Raw genomic sequence first — 17548 nt, forward strand, 5'->3', positions numbered from 1 at the left:
TTCAAATAAAACAACAAGGCCTCAAATGACAAAGTAAATGTAAAAATTAAAACAGTCAGAACAGAATGCGGGCAGTCAGAAACTAATACATTCCTATGGTCTTTAAGCTAAACACTGAATTGTTTCTTAAATGGCTTTGCCCCAAATGGAGTTTTCATACTGATGACTTATCCACAGTATAGGTCATCAGTATGTGATCTGAGGGGGTCCGACACCAGAATCCCACATAAATCAGCTGTTCTGAAAGCCTCTAAGTGCTGGAACCTGGTGCAGTCGATGGGGACCGTGCGCAAGCTGCTCCTATTCACATAATGGTCAAGGCTCTACAATTCCCCAAAACTACCGCTATACAGTAGACAAGGATGCTGCAACACTTGAATAGGAGCATTCCCAGTCCACTGCACCAGCTCCCAGGACTTAGAGGATGCTGAAACAGCTGATCTGGGTGGGCTTTGGGTGTTAGACCGCCACAGATCCTGTGGACAAGTCACTAGTATGAAAACTACATTCAAGCATGTTACCAACAAGGACAAAGTTTTGTGTGTTAACTCAAAGGGGTATTCCCATCTTAAGAATCATATTCAGACTTAGGTGAACGTAACTGAAGAGTTTTACCCAATTACCAGTCCTGCTCTCAGCTGGGTATAATGGCTCCTGGTATATTCTCCTCTCTCACTGTATATGGCTTTCTAAGTTTTGAGCATTCATAAGGATCCCTGAAACAATCCCACTATTGACATATCCAGCTATACTGCCAAATATAGGTGGATGTTTAGAAATAAAGCTATGTACATTATAATCTCAACTGACCACAACTGAGTTTCTCTATAGATGGTCATTAGTGTTAGTTTTTTAACTTTTGTTATCAAAAATGGACCAAATCGACCCACTTTTATCTTGTGTGAATGGCCACGTTTATTATGGGCTCTTTAATTGTGGATACATCCACCAAGACAAATTCTATTTTACAGTAAAATGTAAGAGGGGAAAAGACAAGAAGTAAAGACATACTGTATGTTTTTAGGTATTGCCTTACTAGTCCAGTGAAACATTTAAACAGGACTAGAGATGAGCGAGTAGCGAAATATTCGAAATTCGATTCAAGTAGACCTCAATATTCGACTATTTGTTTGAATATCGAATCCCATTATAATCTACGGGAAAAACATCCTCGTTTCAGGGAAACCAAAATCCAACCAATTGGAGTCACCAAGTCCACAATGACACCTCCGTAGAGATGAGCGAATAGTATTCGTCGAATACCTCGCTCCCATAGGAATGCGTGTAAGCGGCTGAACACCAAGGGGTTAAGCGCAGTGAATATTTGATGCACTTAACCCCTTGGTGTTCGGCCGCTTACACGCATTCCTATGGGAGCGAGGTATTCGAATACTATTCACTCAACAATACACCTCAGGAAATGATGCCAACACCTCTGGAATGCACCTGAAACAGCAGGGGAAGCATGGGGGCATCTAACACGCCCAAGTGCCAGTATTATTATTATTACTGCTGCTGCTACTGATTTAGCCAGCGAATGACTGTATACGTTTTTTTCCAATGCCTACGTTGTGGTGGGAGGGGAATAGAATTTTTACTGCGTTTACCGTGTGGTATTTGATCGAGTATGAGTATTTCGAATACCGTAGTATTCGATCGAATACCTACTTGATCGAATACTACTCCCTCATCTCTAAACAGGAGTAAGGGTGCATTCAGACTACGTAACGCCGGGCGTGTATGAGAGCCGTACACGCCGGCATTACGGCAGACTGCCGAACACTTCCCATTCACTTCAATGGGAGCGCTCGTAAACGCCGCTGTTACGAGCGCTCCCATTGAAGTGAATGGGAAGTGTTCGGCAGTCTGCCGTAATGCCGGCGTGTACGGCTCTCATACACGCCCGGCGTTACGTAGTCTGAATGCACCCTAACACTCACCTGGCCTGAGTTGTAATATAGACTTTTCAGCCTAAAGATTTGTAAATTTGTAAAGTGCTGCGAAATATGTTGGCGCTATATAAATAAAAGTTATTATTATTATATTCATATTAAAACAAAAAGATTTGTCAAGTGTTGCAGAAATGTTGATGCCATATAAAGTTATTATTATTTATTATTATATTATTAATAATAATAATAATAATAAAATAATAATAATAATATAAAAGATGTGCCAAATTTATGTAAGTGGCACATGCTGGAAGATACATTTTGTGCATCTTGAGATAAGATTGTATACACTACTTTTTGGTTTTCCTGCCTTACAGCTTTGCCTTGGTCATTGATCACATTCTGTATATCCTCAAACAATCCGTGTCTTATGAAGGTTGCATTGTGACAACTGAAATGTCACTGCATTATAAGTTTGGGTTGTCTACCTCAATAGATCAACCCTAGTAAGTCGCATCAACACTACCGTAATAGTCCAGGTTCTAAAAACAAACAGCATCTAATCCTTTCTTAGGGATAATGTCTTCAAAGTAGTATGATAAAAGTAACTGTATTAAAATACACTTATTCTATTTCATATGTATTGTAATATACATAATACAAGTAACCGTATCATCCATACACAGACAACAAATAGGCATTTACATCATAGCATAGTTGCACCTTAAACATTAACTATATATGGACTAGCAATCTACTAATATAGGCCTTCACAGCTTCTTTCACTTCTTTGTTTCGTAAGCAATAAATGATTGGGTTCATCATAGGGATTATCATTGTATAAAATACAGATACTATCTTGTCTTGAGTGACAGAATAGTCGGAGGCCGGACGGAAATACATGAAGAAAACTGTTCCATAAAATAAGGCAACACAAAGCAGATGGGAGGAACATGTAGAAAATGCTCTGCGTCTGCCTTCTGATGAGTGAATAGTCAATATAGCGAAAAATATGTACGTATATGAAGCTAATACAACGATTACTGAAAAAAATCCAAGGCAAAAGACTACACTAAATATAATGGTCTTGCTCATGTAGGTATCAGCACAAGAGAGCTCCATAAGTGGAGGAATATCACAATAGAAATGGTTTGTTACATTGGGTCCACAAAACGGCAATATGAATGTGCAGGACGTATGGATGACTGCAGTGAATAAACCACCGGTATAAACAATAAGGGTAAGAATCACGCATGTTCTTCTATTCATTATTAACACATACAGGAGGGGGTGACATATTGCAACGTAGCGATCATAAGCCATGGTAGACAAAATGTAGCATTCAGTACTGGCAAACACTGCAAAGAAATACAACTGAAGTACACAGCCAATAAAGGAGATCAGTTTTCTTTCCAGAAAAAAATCAGACAACATCTTGGGAGAAATGACAGTAGAATAGCAAAGATCTGAGAAGGACAGGTTGCCAAGAAAATAATACATTGGTCTGTGAAGATCATTAATAATCAGGATTGTTAACATGATACTTGTATTACCCAAAACACTCAGAAGGTATATCAGCAAAAACAAGACAAATAGGACATGGAGCAAATTTGGGTCATTGGTAATTCCCATTATTACAAACTCTTTTACAAAAGACTTGTTACCCAGAGTCACGGCTTGGAGAGACTCTGCCACCCCTGTGAAGATCATAGATGGCCAAAATAAAAGTTATTGCACTTGTGGAATTGACTAACAAACATAGTAAGTATAGTAAGTGGGTAAATGTAGCAATGGATGTATTTATAGGGCTGCCATCCTTCATTATGTGGCTGGTTTATTATTAACAGTAGACCCCTAGGGACTAAATCACAAGAGCTTTGCTTTATTTCTTTAACAAATCTCTATTGTATTTATTATGTTGCAATTATTTATTTTGTGATCAAAAACACCAAACCATCCATATATCGTAGCGACTAAGAGACAGGAGTCTCAAAACGCGTCAGCCATTTTCTATCATGTAATCGTGGGTCCGGTTTGTCTTTTTTCGTTTTTTCATGTCCATGTTCGGTATGTGCATCCATTTTTTATGATCAACGTATTTTTGTACTATGTGTCCCATTGAATGTTTTTACAGTTTTTCATTCAATTAAAACTTATGTTTTAGTCAAATGACTTGAATGGTTCTGGACTACATTTTCTTTGTCTAGTCAGTACCTATAAAAAAACAAAAAAACTTGATAGTCTTCAGTAGTTGATACCTTTTTAATGGCTAATTAATAATGATGACAGATTACAACGTTTCGGAACGTCTCGGTTCCTTTCTCAAGTAAATTTAAAACATTTCTGAAGGATGCAAATTTATATACAGAGAGGGCACATAGGGTGTTAGAATTCCAGGAGGAAGGGAGGGGGTTGTTAGTAATTGGTAGAGACAATGTAAACACTTACAGGTCCTTATCAGTTCACAGGTTTCTGTAAAGTGACATAAAACCATGTGACAAATTTAACCCACTCTCCAGTGTTTGAAGCAGGGTCATAAATTTACACTCATGAATGCGTCGTTCTCTCTTTGATCTGAAATTCCCTCCCAAAACCAAAACTTTCATGTGATCAATCATATTATGATCCTCATTGCAGAAATGTTTTGATACGGGGAGGTCCACTCTTCATTCTTTAATTGTATGGCGATGTGAGTTCATCTGCATTCTAAGTTGCTGTCCGGTCTCTCCAACATACAGATTATCAGTGGAACATTTGGTGCACATTATTAAATACACTACATTGGGTGTGCTGCAGGTGAACGTACCTCGGATTTGATATTCCCTGTTAGAGTTTGGTATCTCTATCCTGTCCTTCGTCAGTATGTGGAGGCAGGTTTTGCAACGTTTCAGTCCGCATGGAAATGTTCCTGTGTTAGTTGGAGGTGACAGTGAGCTGCTGACAACCATATTCCTGAGGTTTGGTGGCTGTCTGTAGCACAGGAGAGGGGGATCTGGAAATATGGATTTTAGACAGTGGTCTTTTTGCAGTAGTGAATGTAGTATGCGTGTAATTCCTCTCAGCGTCTCCAGGTGTGGGTTATATGTGACAACCAGGGGCACCCGATTGTTTTCCTTTTTGGTATTGTATTTTAATAAATCCAATCTTGGTATTCTGGTGGCCCTGGTGATTTGGTTATCAATAGTTCTTGGATGGTAACCCTGCCTTAAGAATGTGTTTTTGAGGCCTCCAAGGTGTTCATCTCTATCTGCAGAGTTTGAACATATGCGGTGGTATCTGATGGCCTGGCTGTATACAATGGAGTTCTTTGTGTTTAGGATGAAAGCTATCCCATCTTAGGTAGGTTGGGTGGTCAATCGGCTTCCGATACAGCGATGTCTCAAATTTGTTGTCCTGTATCTTGATGACTGCGTCCAGGAAGTTTATTTCAAAGAAGGAGTGATTGAGCGTCAGGTTGATGGTGGGATGGAACTGGTTGAATTGTTCATGGAAGGTTTTCAGCTGTTGTTCAGACCCAGTCCAAATGATTAGGATATCGTCAATGAAACGGTAGTAGACCAGAGCTCTGGTGGTGCAGGTGGATAGGAAGTCACTCTCAAGCTTGGCCATGAAGAGATTAGCGTACTGTGGCGCCATTTCGCTCCCCATTGCAGTGCCAGTTTGCTGTAGATAGGTGCAATCACCAAAAGAAAAGTAATTGTGAGTGAGGATGAATTTCATGAGTTTCACCACTGATTCAGCGTTCATACCTCGCTTTTCCATGAAAAACTGGCAGGCGTTTACACCGTCCTGGTGTGGGATGTTGGAGTATAAGGATTCTACATCCATGGTGGCCAGGATGGTTCCATCTGGAAGGAGACCTATAGTGGATAGTTTATTTAATAGGTCTGTGGTGTCCTGAAGGTAGCTGGCTGTATCTTCATCAAGGGTTTAACCTAATCATTGACTATAAATGTGGGAAGGAGATTATCATAATCCTGGGGACCCTCAAAGATAATGGAGGATTATATAGATGATCTGTTTTCCCTTAGTCCTAACAGCAGCCCAACATACGGAGTATTTTCTGCCCCTGTGTGCTAATAGGACAGGCGGAATTTTTAATTAGCATAATAAAATGCAGCCTAGCTCCCTATAAGTGTTTTTTTAACAAGTAATGTAATACACCATTTTTAGGGAGGGAAAGCTTGTGCTGCTGTTAGAACTAAGGGAAAACAGATTATCTACATAATCCTCCAGTCCCTTACGTACCCAACAGCAGCCCAACATATGGGGATTTGACAAGTAATACCCCTAGGGAGGGTCACTCATCTCACAGATTCAAGAACCACCCGCCCGAAGGCGGAGGCTTCAGTAGTACGGGATGACAATCTATAATGGCGTACAAAAGTTTGATGAGACGACCAGGCGGCTGCCGCACATATCTGCTCTAGCGGAAGGGCTCTACTCTCCACCCAGGAGGTGGATACTGCTCTCGTGGAGTGAGCCTTTAGAAAGGACAGAGGAGGTTTCCCTTGAAGCTCAAACGCTAGTTTGACAGTCTCTTTGATCCAGCGGGCAATAGATGCTTTAGAGGCCTTCAGCCCTTTCTGTTTGCTGGCTGTACTAACTAGAAGATGCTCGGATCTTCTAAAAGCTCTGGAACGGTCTATGTAGATCTGTAGACAACGCACCACATCTAGCTTGTGCAATCTCTCTTCCTCAAGAGAAAAAAAAAGTTGGTAGAACCACCAACTGAGATAAATTCTCCACAGAAGGCACCTTTGGCCTTAAGGTTGGAAGAAAGTGAAGCTGCACCCTATCTTCGAAAAAAGAAGTATAGGGGTACTCAGATGAAAAGGTCTGCAGCTCGCCAACCCTCTTTGCTGATGTAATGGTGAGGAGAAAAACGTTTTTATACATTAGATGTTTGAGATCTACATCTTCCAAAGGTTTGAATGGAGGTCCACAGAGAGAAGATAGGACTGTTCCCAAGTCTCATTGTTGTGCTGGGGCGGCCACTGCAGGCCTAATTTTTGTAGCACCTTTTAGAAATGCACTTATTACTAAGTGCTGAGATAACCGCCTCCCCAGATAGGCGGAAAGGGTAGGACGGACGATGAGTTGAACACACAGGCGATTAAAGCAGGAGCTGTCACAGCCAGCTCCTGCTTTAACGCTGTGCTGCGGCTTCTGTATGTGTAGCCGCGATGTGATGATGTCACATCGTGCCTACAACTATATGAGTGAACGAGACTGCAGAGAGAGCAGCGGGGGAGCGTTGGAAGGTGAGTATAAGTGTTTTTTTTTTGTTTTAAACATTAAGGTGGAACATAGTGAAGGGGCAGATGAAGGGGGGGAACAGCATGACACTGAGGGCAGAGATGGAGGGACATGAAGCTCAGGGCAGATGAAGGGGGGGAACAGCATGACACTGAGGGCAGAGATGGAGGGACATGAAGCTCTGGGCAGATGAAGCGGGGGACGGCATGACACTGGTGGCAGAGATGGAGGGACATGAAGCTCTGGGCAGATGAAGGGGGGGACGGCATGACACTGGGGGCAGAGATGGAGGGACATGAAGCTCTGGGCAGAGATGGGGGAACGTGAAACTGGGGAACAGATGGGGACATGAAACTGGGGAAGAGATGGGGGACATGAAACTGTGGGCAGAGATGGGGGGACATGAAACTGGGGAAGAGATGGGGGACATGAAACTGGGGGGCAGAGATGGGGGGACATGAAACTGGGGGCAGAGATGGAGGGGGACATGAAACTGGGGGCAGATGAAGGGATTATATGAAACTGGGGGAGAGATGGCGAGGGGACATATAATGTACGGGTGACTGTAGGAGGATTATACTGTGTGGGAGCACATGAAAAATGAATGAGAATGGGCGGAGTCTACATAAAAGTGGGCGGAGCTAAATTCACCATGCACCGCATATTTTGTCCCTCTTTCTAATCTTCAAAAGTTGGGAGGTATGCCTAAAGCCATCAGAAAATACATATTTCCGATGGCTTTAGCCACTGAGAAGCCGCGCTACTGTCTGCAGCAGTGCTATTCAGCTGGAATGCACGCCGTTATGGACGCGTGTTCCAAACTGAATGGGGTCATCGCAACATAAGGAACTGTATTGCGGGGTCACGGCATTAGAAAGGTTGAGAACCACTGCTTTAGAGTGACAGGAGATAGCTGTATAGATATCTATTGCTGATAGAGCCCCTTTAACAGAAGGAGGAAGTTGTCTGAGGAGATACTGAGACACTGAGCCAGAGCCTTGAGTTAGGCTGGAAGTCACCAGCTTAGACAGTCCTGTGTCATTCAGCAGTCAGGAGATGAGATGTATGCCTGCTCACCTTGCGGAAGAAAAAATGTGTCTGATCAGGATATGAGCATAAGAGTTTATAGGCCTCATAGCGATGGCCCTGTCTACAATCTCAGTTCAGACAGGGCAACCTTTCAGACTCTGCATCCCTCAACTGGGAGCTTATTGAGAAAATTGTGGACTTTGAGAGTAACTCTAAGAGAAGGAGGCTCAGACTGTAAACAATAATACCATCAAGCAGCTCAGCCCCACTCCTCAGTGAATACCGTGCAAGAATTGTACCTTCAGTATCTACATGCTATTCAGTTTACAATGTTCTAGCTCAAGTAAAAATAGTGAGCTGCTCTACAAATATTCTGTCTCTTGAATTTCATTCTTGCAAAACCATCATAGGCTCTCCAACCTCCATCAGGCTTAGCGAGACTTGCAACCATTAGGATGTGCCCTCCACCACTATCAGGTACCCTGCAGGCCCCCTTCAGTCTGCACCAGCCTAGGAGCAGAGCTGGGGAATTTTGCCACTGTGGCTGCTGCAGCTACTACTTCCAGCCGCCATATCTTCCCCCAATAGGGTGCTGCAATAACAATTAGTAGAAAGTCCTTATACTAAGGCAGGGAGAAAATCATTGGGAACACATTGAAGAATTATTTTAGGCATCATATGAGCACAAGTTAGTTGAAGCAACTATTTATTTCCTTTAGCACCATAATTAAAGGGATTCTATAATTAGAATCCCTTTTATTAATACTAACACATACTTCTACCTTTACACGGTGTTCCAAATTATTATGCAAATAATATTTTCTCATGTTTTCAAAAATTACATATATGAATTGCAGTCATTGTAATTTTCCAGTCATCAACTATTAGAGTACAATTGAATGGTTTTTGAACAAACTGCCTATGATAACAGTATATTTTAATTAAAAAAAAAAAAAAACACAAAATGCACTCAAAATGCATGTTCTAAATTATTATGCACAGCAGAGTTTTCAACCTTTTTATTTTTATAAAGAACAAAAAAAATGGTCAGTTGTGAAATTCTAAGCATTAGCAGGTTATTAAAAACTGAAATCAAACAGTTTTCAAGTCAAAACTTTCTTCTAGGTGATATTACATTTGCACATAGGATCCCTTGTTCGAAAGGAGCTTCTGAACTCACTTGTCCATTGAATTTGTCAGGTTTTGGATGGTTTCTGCTTCAATTGTTCTGCATGAGGACTGAATACCCTCCCAGAGCTGTTGCTTAGATGTGAACTGCCTCCCGCCACCAAAGACACTCCTTCTGATGATGCTCCAGAGGTTCTCAATGGGGTTGAGGTCAGGGGAGCATGGGGGCCACACCATAAGTTTGTCCCCTTTTATGCCCATAGCAGCCAGAGATGCAGATGTGTTATTTGCAGCATGAGACATTGGTGCATTATCATGCATGAAAATGATCTTGCTGCGGAATGCACGGTTCTTCTTCTTGAACCATGGCAGGAAGTGCTGTTTGAGAAACTCCACATACGTTATGGAGTTCATCTTTACCCCTTCAGGGATGCTGAAGGGGCCGACAATCTCTCTCCCCATGATTCCAGCCCAAAACATTACTCCACCACCTCCTTGTTGGCGCCGTAGCCGTATTTGCATGGGGTGTCCATCAACCAGCCATTCTCCACTCCATCCATCTGGACCATCGAGCGTTGCACAGCACTCACCGGTGAACAAAACAGTTTTGCAGTCAGTCTTCATGTATTGTTTGGCCCACTGGAGCCGTTTCTGCTTGTGTGCAGTGGATAGAGGAGGTCGACAGGATGGCTTATGCACAGCTGCAAACCTCTGAAGGACCCTGCATCTTGTTGTTCGGGGGACGTTGGAGGCACCAGCAGCTTCAAAAACTTGTCTGTTGCTATGACAAGGCATTTTTGCAGTTGCTCTTTTAACCTGACGTAATTGTCTGTTAGAAAGAGTCCTCAATTTTCCCTTATCAGCTCGCACACGTGTGTGCTGTGAATCAGCTACATACGTCTTGATTGTGCGATGATCACGATTAAGTGACTTGGCAATGTTGATTGTAGTCATTCCTTGACCTAAATATTCCACAATTTGCTGCTTCTGAGCAGCCGAAACATCCATTTACTTTCCCATTTTGACAGAAAATGTAGGCTGCTTAATAATGTGGGACAGCCTTCTTAAGTAGTCTTGCCTTTAATTGGACACACCTGCCAAACTAATTAGCACAGGCATCTGCAATTGCTTTCAGTGATATAAAGAGCCCTGACACACATCACTATCAATGAGTTTAACTGACAAACAAAAAAATTCTTACCTTATCACTCCTAAACACTTTTTGCATAATAATGTGGAACACAGTGTAGATGTCTTCTCCGCGCCGCCGTTTGTTAGATATTCCCGGTTTTCTCCAGTATGCAAATGATTTTTCTCGCAGCACTCTGGGCACCCCCATTGCTGGAGTGAAATACAGTAATGACTCCTACGATATACTAACGGTGAGCTACAGTTTATATTTTTTCGTTTGTTATCCCCATTGCTGCTTGAAAAATCTGTGGCGCCTCCTCTTTCTTCCAGATCGCCTCTCCACCGCTGATCTTCTAAATCCTAGGCATGCGCAGTCAGCTTTGCCATGGGGCTTCGGGCAGAGCTGACTGCACTTGTCTGTGGCCATTTTTTTGTGGCCACTTACATGAGCGTACTGTACATGCGTGTAAATAATGGCTAATCACTCAAAAAAATTTAAAAAGTCAGAACAGAATGCTGACAGTCAGAAACTAATACATACAGTCCTATGAAAAAGTTTGGGCACCCCTATTAATCTTAATCATTTTTAGTTCTAAATATTTTGGTGTTTTTAACAGCCATTTCAGTTTGATATATCTAATAACTGATGGACACAGTAATATTTCAGGATTGAAATGAGGTTTATTGTACTAACAGAAAATGTGCAATATGCATTAAACCAAAATTTGACCGGTGCAAAAGTATGGGCACCTCAACAGAAAAGTGACATTAATATTTAGTAGATCCTCCTTTTGCAAAGATAACAGCCTCTAGTCGCTTCCTGTAGCTTTTAATCAGTTCCTGGATCCTGGATAAAGGTATTTTGGACAAACAATTCAAGTTCAGTTAAGTTAGATGGTCGCCGAGCATGGACAGCCCGCTTCAAATCATCCCACAGATGTTCAATGATATTCAGGTCTGGGGACTGGGATGGCCATTCCAGAACATTGTAATTGTTCCTCTGCATGAATGCCTGAGGATTTGGAGCGGTGTTTTGGATCATTGTCTTGCTGAAATATCCATCCCCGGCGTAACTTCAACTTCGTCACTGATTCTTGAACATTATTCTCAAGAATCTGCTGATACTGAGTGGAATCCATGCGACCCTCAACTTTAACAAGATTCCCGATGCCGGCATTGGCCACACAGCCCCAAAGCATGATGGAACCTCCACCAAATTTTACAGTGGGTAGCATGTGTTTTTCTTGGAATGCTGTTTCTTTTTGGACGCCGTGCATAACGCCTTTTTTTATAACCAAACAACTCAATTTTTGTTTCCAAAATGAAGCTGCCTTGTCCAAATGTGCTTTTTCATACCTCAGGCAACTCTATTTGTGGCGTACGTGCAGAAACGGCTTCTTTCTCATCACTCTCCCATACAGCTTCTATTTGTGCAAAGTGCGCTGTATAGTTGACCGATGCACAGTGACACCATCTGCAGCAAGATGATGCTGCAGCTCTTTGGAGGTGGTCTGTGGATTGTCCTTGACTGTTCTCACCATTCTTCTTCTCTGCCTTTCTGATATTTTTCTTGGCCTGCCACTTCTGGGCTTAACAAGAACTGTCCCTGTGGTCTTCCATTTCCTTACTATGTTCCTCACAGTGGAAACTGACAGGTTAAATCTCTGAGTTCCCCTGAACAACTATGTTGAACAATCTTTGTTTTCAGATCATTTGAGAGTTGTTTTGAGTAGCCCATGATGCCACTCTTCAGAGGAGATTCAAATAGGAGATCAACTTGCAATTGGCCACCTTAAATACCTTTTCTTATGATTGGATACATCTGGCTATGAAGTTCAAAGCTCACTGAGGTTACAAAACCAATTTTGTGCTTCAGTAAGTCAGTAAAAAGTAGTTAGGGGAATTCAAATCAATAAAATTATAAGGGTGCCCATACTTTTGCACCGGTCAAATTTTGGTTTAATGCATATTGCACATTTTCTGTTAGTACAATAAACCTCATTTCAATCCTGAAATATTACTGTGTCCATCAGTTATTAGATATATCAAACTGAAATGGCTGTTGCAAACACCAAAATATTTAGAACAAAAAATGATTAAGATTAATAGGGGGGCCCAAACTTTTTCATAGGACTGTATCTATGGTTTTTAAGCTAAACACTGACTGGTTTCTTAAAGGGCATTGCCTAAAATAAAGTTTTCATACTGATGACATTATAGGTCATCAGTATGTGATCTGAAGGGGTCCGACACCAGAATCTCACACAAATCAACTGTTCTGAAAGCCTCTAGGTGCTGGAACCTGGTGCAGTCAATGGAGAGCGTGCGCAAGCTGCTCCTGTTCCCCAAAACTACCACTATACAGTAGATAGGGCTGCCCCAGCACTTGAATGGAAGCATTATGCTGAAACAGCTGATCTGGGTGAGCTTTGGGTGTCAGGCCCTCAACATATTCTGTGGACACTTCATCAATATGATTACTCCATAGGGGTATTCCCATTTTAAGGATCATATTCACACCTAGATGAAGCTAACTGAAGAGTTTATATACCCAATATATTGCCTCAATCTACCTTGCTCTGTTTACCAGATACAGCTAAATTTTATCTCCTTAATGTTGACAGCTGGTTGCCTAAGTTACTGTCCTGTTTTCAGGTGGACGTAATGGCTCCTGGTTGTCTATATTCTCCTCTCTCACTATATATGGCTTTCAGTTTTGAGTATTTATAAAGGTCCCTGAAACAATCCCACTATTTCTATATCCAGCTAGGCTGACAAATATGGGTGGATGTTTAGAAGCAAAGCTCGAGCATTGACAGATACTACACACATTGTATTTTCAATTGATCACAAGTGACTCTCTCCAACAGGGCAGATCAGCATTGTGGGAGATAGACGTCTGTTGATGGCCCTTATAGATGGTCATTAGTGTTATTTCTTTACCATTTGTTGGCAAAAATGGATATATTCAACCAACTTTTATCTTGAGTGAATGGCCGCTTTAATTGTGGATACATCCACCAAGGCAAATTCTATTTTACAGTAAAAAGTAGGAGGGAAAAGAGAAGTAAAGACATACTGTATGTTTTTAGGTATTGCCTTAGTAGTCCGGTGAAACACTTAAATAGGAGTAACACTCACCTGGCTGAGTTGTAATATAGACAAGGCAGCCTAAAGATTTATACATTTGTAAAGTGTGGAATATGCTGGCGCTATATAAATAAAGTTATTATTATATTAATAATAATATAAAAGATGTGCTAATTTTATGTAAGTGGCTCATGCTGGAAGATATATTTTATGCATCTTGAGATAAGATTGTATACACTACTTTTTGGTCCTCCTGCCTTACAACTCTGTTTTGGCCATTGATCACGTTCTGTATATCCTCAAACAATCCGTGTCTTATGAAGGTTGCATTGTGACAACTGAAATGTCACTGTATTATATGTTTGGATCGTCTACCTCAATAGATCACCCCTAGTAAGTCACATCAAGACCACCGTAATAGTCCCGGTTCTAAAAACAAACAGCATCTAATCCTTTCTTAGGGATAATGTCTTCAAAGTAGTATGATAAAAGTAACTGTATTAAAATACACTTATTCTATTTCATATGTATTGTAATATACATAATACAAGTAACCGTATCATCCATACACAGACAACAAATAGGCATTTACATCATAGCATAGTTGCACTCTAAACATTAAAGGCGTTGTCCCATCTCAAGGATCCCCTATCTTTATGGCTTGTCTATGTGAATTTAAGACTTTTCCTAAATACATTGCTTCATCAAAACTGCTTTGTTTGGCCGCTGAGATTATTCACTTCATTGTTTAAACTGCGTTTCCATAACCGCGGACCTGGGGATGATCTTATCTCTCTGCCCAGGACAAGTGATGTAGCTCCCTGCTCTCAGGGGGGAGGAAGAGCTGAGTGCTCGGAGCAGCTTGTATTTCTGAGCTGTTTATCTCCCAGTTATCAGTTGGCTAATTGAATTTTGATGATAAGGGTTGAGATAGGGAGTCCATTACCTCTGTATGTAATACAGACCTAAAACTGAGTTTATTGCAAGCTGCCTCTTGGTCCTGTAGCATGTAAATTTGGGATTCTCATCACCTATCAAATCCAGCTCTGCTACATCAGCTTCATATTGTCCATCTTCCAGTGATACTGTGCTAATTTATTTACAACCAATCCCTCATTACTGACTGCAAACATGTACTGCTATGAAGAGAGATAGCAGAGCTGGCTTTGTCTGGGAGACAGCAAGTGAAACCCCACCCACCAATTCACCGAGAAAACCAGGAAGTGAACAGAGCACACAGCCTGCAGGTTGGTGAACAGGCAAGTTGGGAATACCCCTTTAACTATATATGGACTAGCAATCTACTAATATAGGCCTTCACAGCTTCTTTCACTTCTTTGTTTCGTAAGCAATAAATGATTGGGTTCATCATAGGGATTATCATTGTATAAAATACAGATACTATCTTGTCTTGTGTGACAGAATAGTCGGAGGCCGGACGGAGATACATGAAGAAAACTGTTCCATAAAATAAGGCAACACAAAGCAGATGGGAGGAACATGTAGAAAATGCTCTGCGTCTGCCTTCTGATGAGTGAATAGTCAATATAGTGAAAAATATGTACGTATATGAAGCTAATACAACGATTACTGAAAAAAGTCCAAAGCAAAAGACTACACTAAATATAATGGTCTTGCTCATGTAGGTATCAGCACAAGAGAGCTCCATAAGTGGAGGAATATCACAATAGAAATGGTTTATTACATTGGGTCCACAAAACGGCAATATGAATGTGCAGGACGTATGGATGACTGCAGTGAATAAACCACCGGTATAAACAATAAGGGTAAGAATCACGCATGTTCTTCTATTCATTATTATAACATACAGGAGGGGGTGACATATTGCAACGTAGCGATCATAAGCCATGGTAGACAAAATGTAGCATTCAGTACTGGCAAACACTGCAAAGAAATACAACTGAAGTACACAGCCAATAAAGGAGATCAGTTTTCTTTCCAGAAAAAAATCAGACAACATCTTGGGAGAAATGACAGTAGAATAGCAAAGATCTGAGAAGGAGAAGTTGCCAAGAAAATAATACATTGGTCTGTGAAGATCATTAATAATCAGGATTGTTAACATGATACTTGTATTACCCAAAACACTCAGAAGGTATATCAGCAAAAACAAGACAAATAGGACATGGAGCAAATTTGGGTCATTGGTAATTCCCATTATTACAAACTCTTTTACAAAAGACTTGTTACCCAGAGTCACGGCTTGGAGAGACTCTGCCACCCCTGTGAAGATCATAGATGGCCAAAATAAAAGTTATTGCACTTGTGGAATTGACTAACAAACATAGTAAGTATAGTAAGTGGGTAAATGTAGCAATGGATGTATTTATAGGGCTGCCATCCTTCATTATGTGGCTGGTTTATTATTAACAGTAGACTCCGAGGGACTAAATCACAAGAGCTTTGCTTTATTTCTTTAACAAATCTCTATTGTATTTATTATGTTGCAATTATTTATTTTGTCCTTATGAGACTGCTTTTGAGCAATTTATGTTCCAATTACTGAAATTGCCTGAGTAGAAGGAATAAACATGTTTCTTATGAACTTCTTTGTTTTTCATTAGATACCAATATCCATTCCAAAATATCATATTTTATTTCAATCTTGGTTAACCGTCATGGCTAAACATAGGGAAGGGTAGAGGGGGTTCATATACCCTGTCTGCAGCTTATGTGCAAATGCACAATCCAATCACATTAATGTGACCACCTGTCAAAATCCAGAATAGCCACTTTTGGTAGAGCGGAGGGCTGTGAGACGTGCAGGAAGAGAGGGGATGTTGTGATGATGTCACTGGGATGTTGAGCCATGCCGACTCCAGTGCCGTGGCCAGCTGCGCTAGGTTATGTGGTTGAGCATCCATGGCACGAACAACCCGATCGAGGTGGTCCCATAGATTCTCCATTGGGTTCAAGTCCGGTGAATTTGCTGGCCAAGGGGGTACAGTAAACATCCTGGTGCTCCTCGAACCACGCACGTATACTGCGAGCTTTATGACATGTCACATTGTCCTGCTGGCAGATGCCATCATCCTGTGAAAAAAACAATTTGCATGTAGGGGTGAACATGGTCCACAAGGATAGATGCATACTTGTGTTGATCCATTGTGCCTTCCACAATGATGATGCACCCATATGGCTGATGACACGTGCCTTCTGCGATTGGTTATTTAACGTTGACATCAAAAGTAGGCGGCGGTCACATTAATATGATTGGACTGTGTATATAGTTAAAGTGGCCCTTTTTTAGCCGAAGTAGTTCTCAAAGTAGACTCATAATTTAGTATTGCTGATGTTGTCACCCATGTCTATTTCGTGTTTCTACAAAACATTGCAGAGCTAATACTACTAGAACCCGAGGCTGTGAAGATGATGTAACCAAAGTTCCCGCAAACTCCATCAACTGCTGTTGATAACTCTGGGGAAGACAATGGTGGTATAGTGACCTGACTGCGAGAGGGGGAAGGGGGGACTATAGGGGGCAGATTATGCGAGTGGCAGCGGAGGAGAAGGGAGACAGAAGAGGTAGCGCAGAAGAACAGGGGGTGGGACTCTGATGAATCTGAGGTCACGTGGGAGCTATGAATTGCTTATCTGCTGGCAACAGAGAGAGACCTCCTTCTTACATAGCAATCCATGCTATGAATGGGTATGAAAGAGTCCTGCAGGTTTCCGTCTCCTGCTCTGTTTTGTGCAGGAAACGGAAACCTGCAGAACGGAGACCGGGTGCAGATGTGAACGAGCCCTTAGCAACTCTCTGAGCTGTTACCAGAATAACAGGCTGTAAAGGTCCCATTAGTAATACGCTTACTAAGCATTACCAGAAAGACTACCCCAGTACAGCATGGAGAGCTGAAGCATTTACCAAAGAGGGGACTGGTCACTTAAAAATGCTTGTATCTCCGGTTTTATACCATTTATAAAAATAGTTTGGGTATCATAAAAACCTGACATATCACTAGTTAAAAACCGTCAGGATTTAATAAGATAAGATAAGA

General features: G+C 41.4%; 2 protein-coding genes across 2 annotated transcripts; both read right to left on the bottom strand.

Annotated features, from left to right (window-relative positions):
- Positions 1 to 2627: 2627 nt before the first annotated feature.
- Positions 2628 to 9770, bottom strand: LOC142196202 (olfactory receptor 5AR1-like). Its single transcript, XM_075266420.1, has 3 exons — positions 9729 to 9770; positions 6310 to 6589; positions 2628 to 3589 (listed from the first exon to the last, which is right to left on the bottom strand). The coding sequence occupies exons 1-3, from the start codon at positions 9768 to 9770 to the stop codon at positions 2628 to 2630; spliced, it is 1284 nt and encodes a 427-aa protein (XP_075122521.1).
- Positions 9771 to 14811: 5041 nt separating this feature from the next.
- On the bottom strand, positions 14812 to 15786 carry LOC142196203 (olfactory receptor 5AR1-like). Its single transcript, XM_075266421.1, has one exon. It carries the CDS (start codon positions 15784 to 15786, stop codon positions 14812 to 14814), a length of 975 nt encoding a protein of 324 aa, XP_075122522.1.
- Positions 15787 to 17548: the final 1762 nt, after the last annotated feature.

The sequence above is a fragment of the Leptodactylus fuscus genome, chromosome 2 (assembly GCF_031893055.1).
Source record: "Leptodactylus fuscus isolate aLepFus1 chromosome 2, aLepFus1.hap2, whole genome shotgun sequence".
Classification (NCBI taxonomy): Eukaryota; Metazoa; Chordata; class Amphibia; order Anura; family Leptodactylidae; genus Leptodactylus; species Leptodactylus fuscus.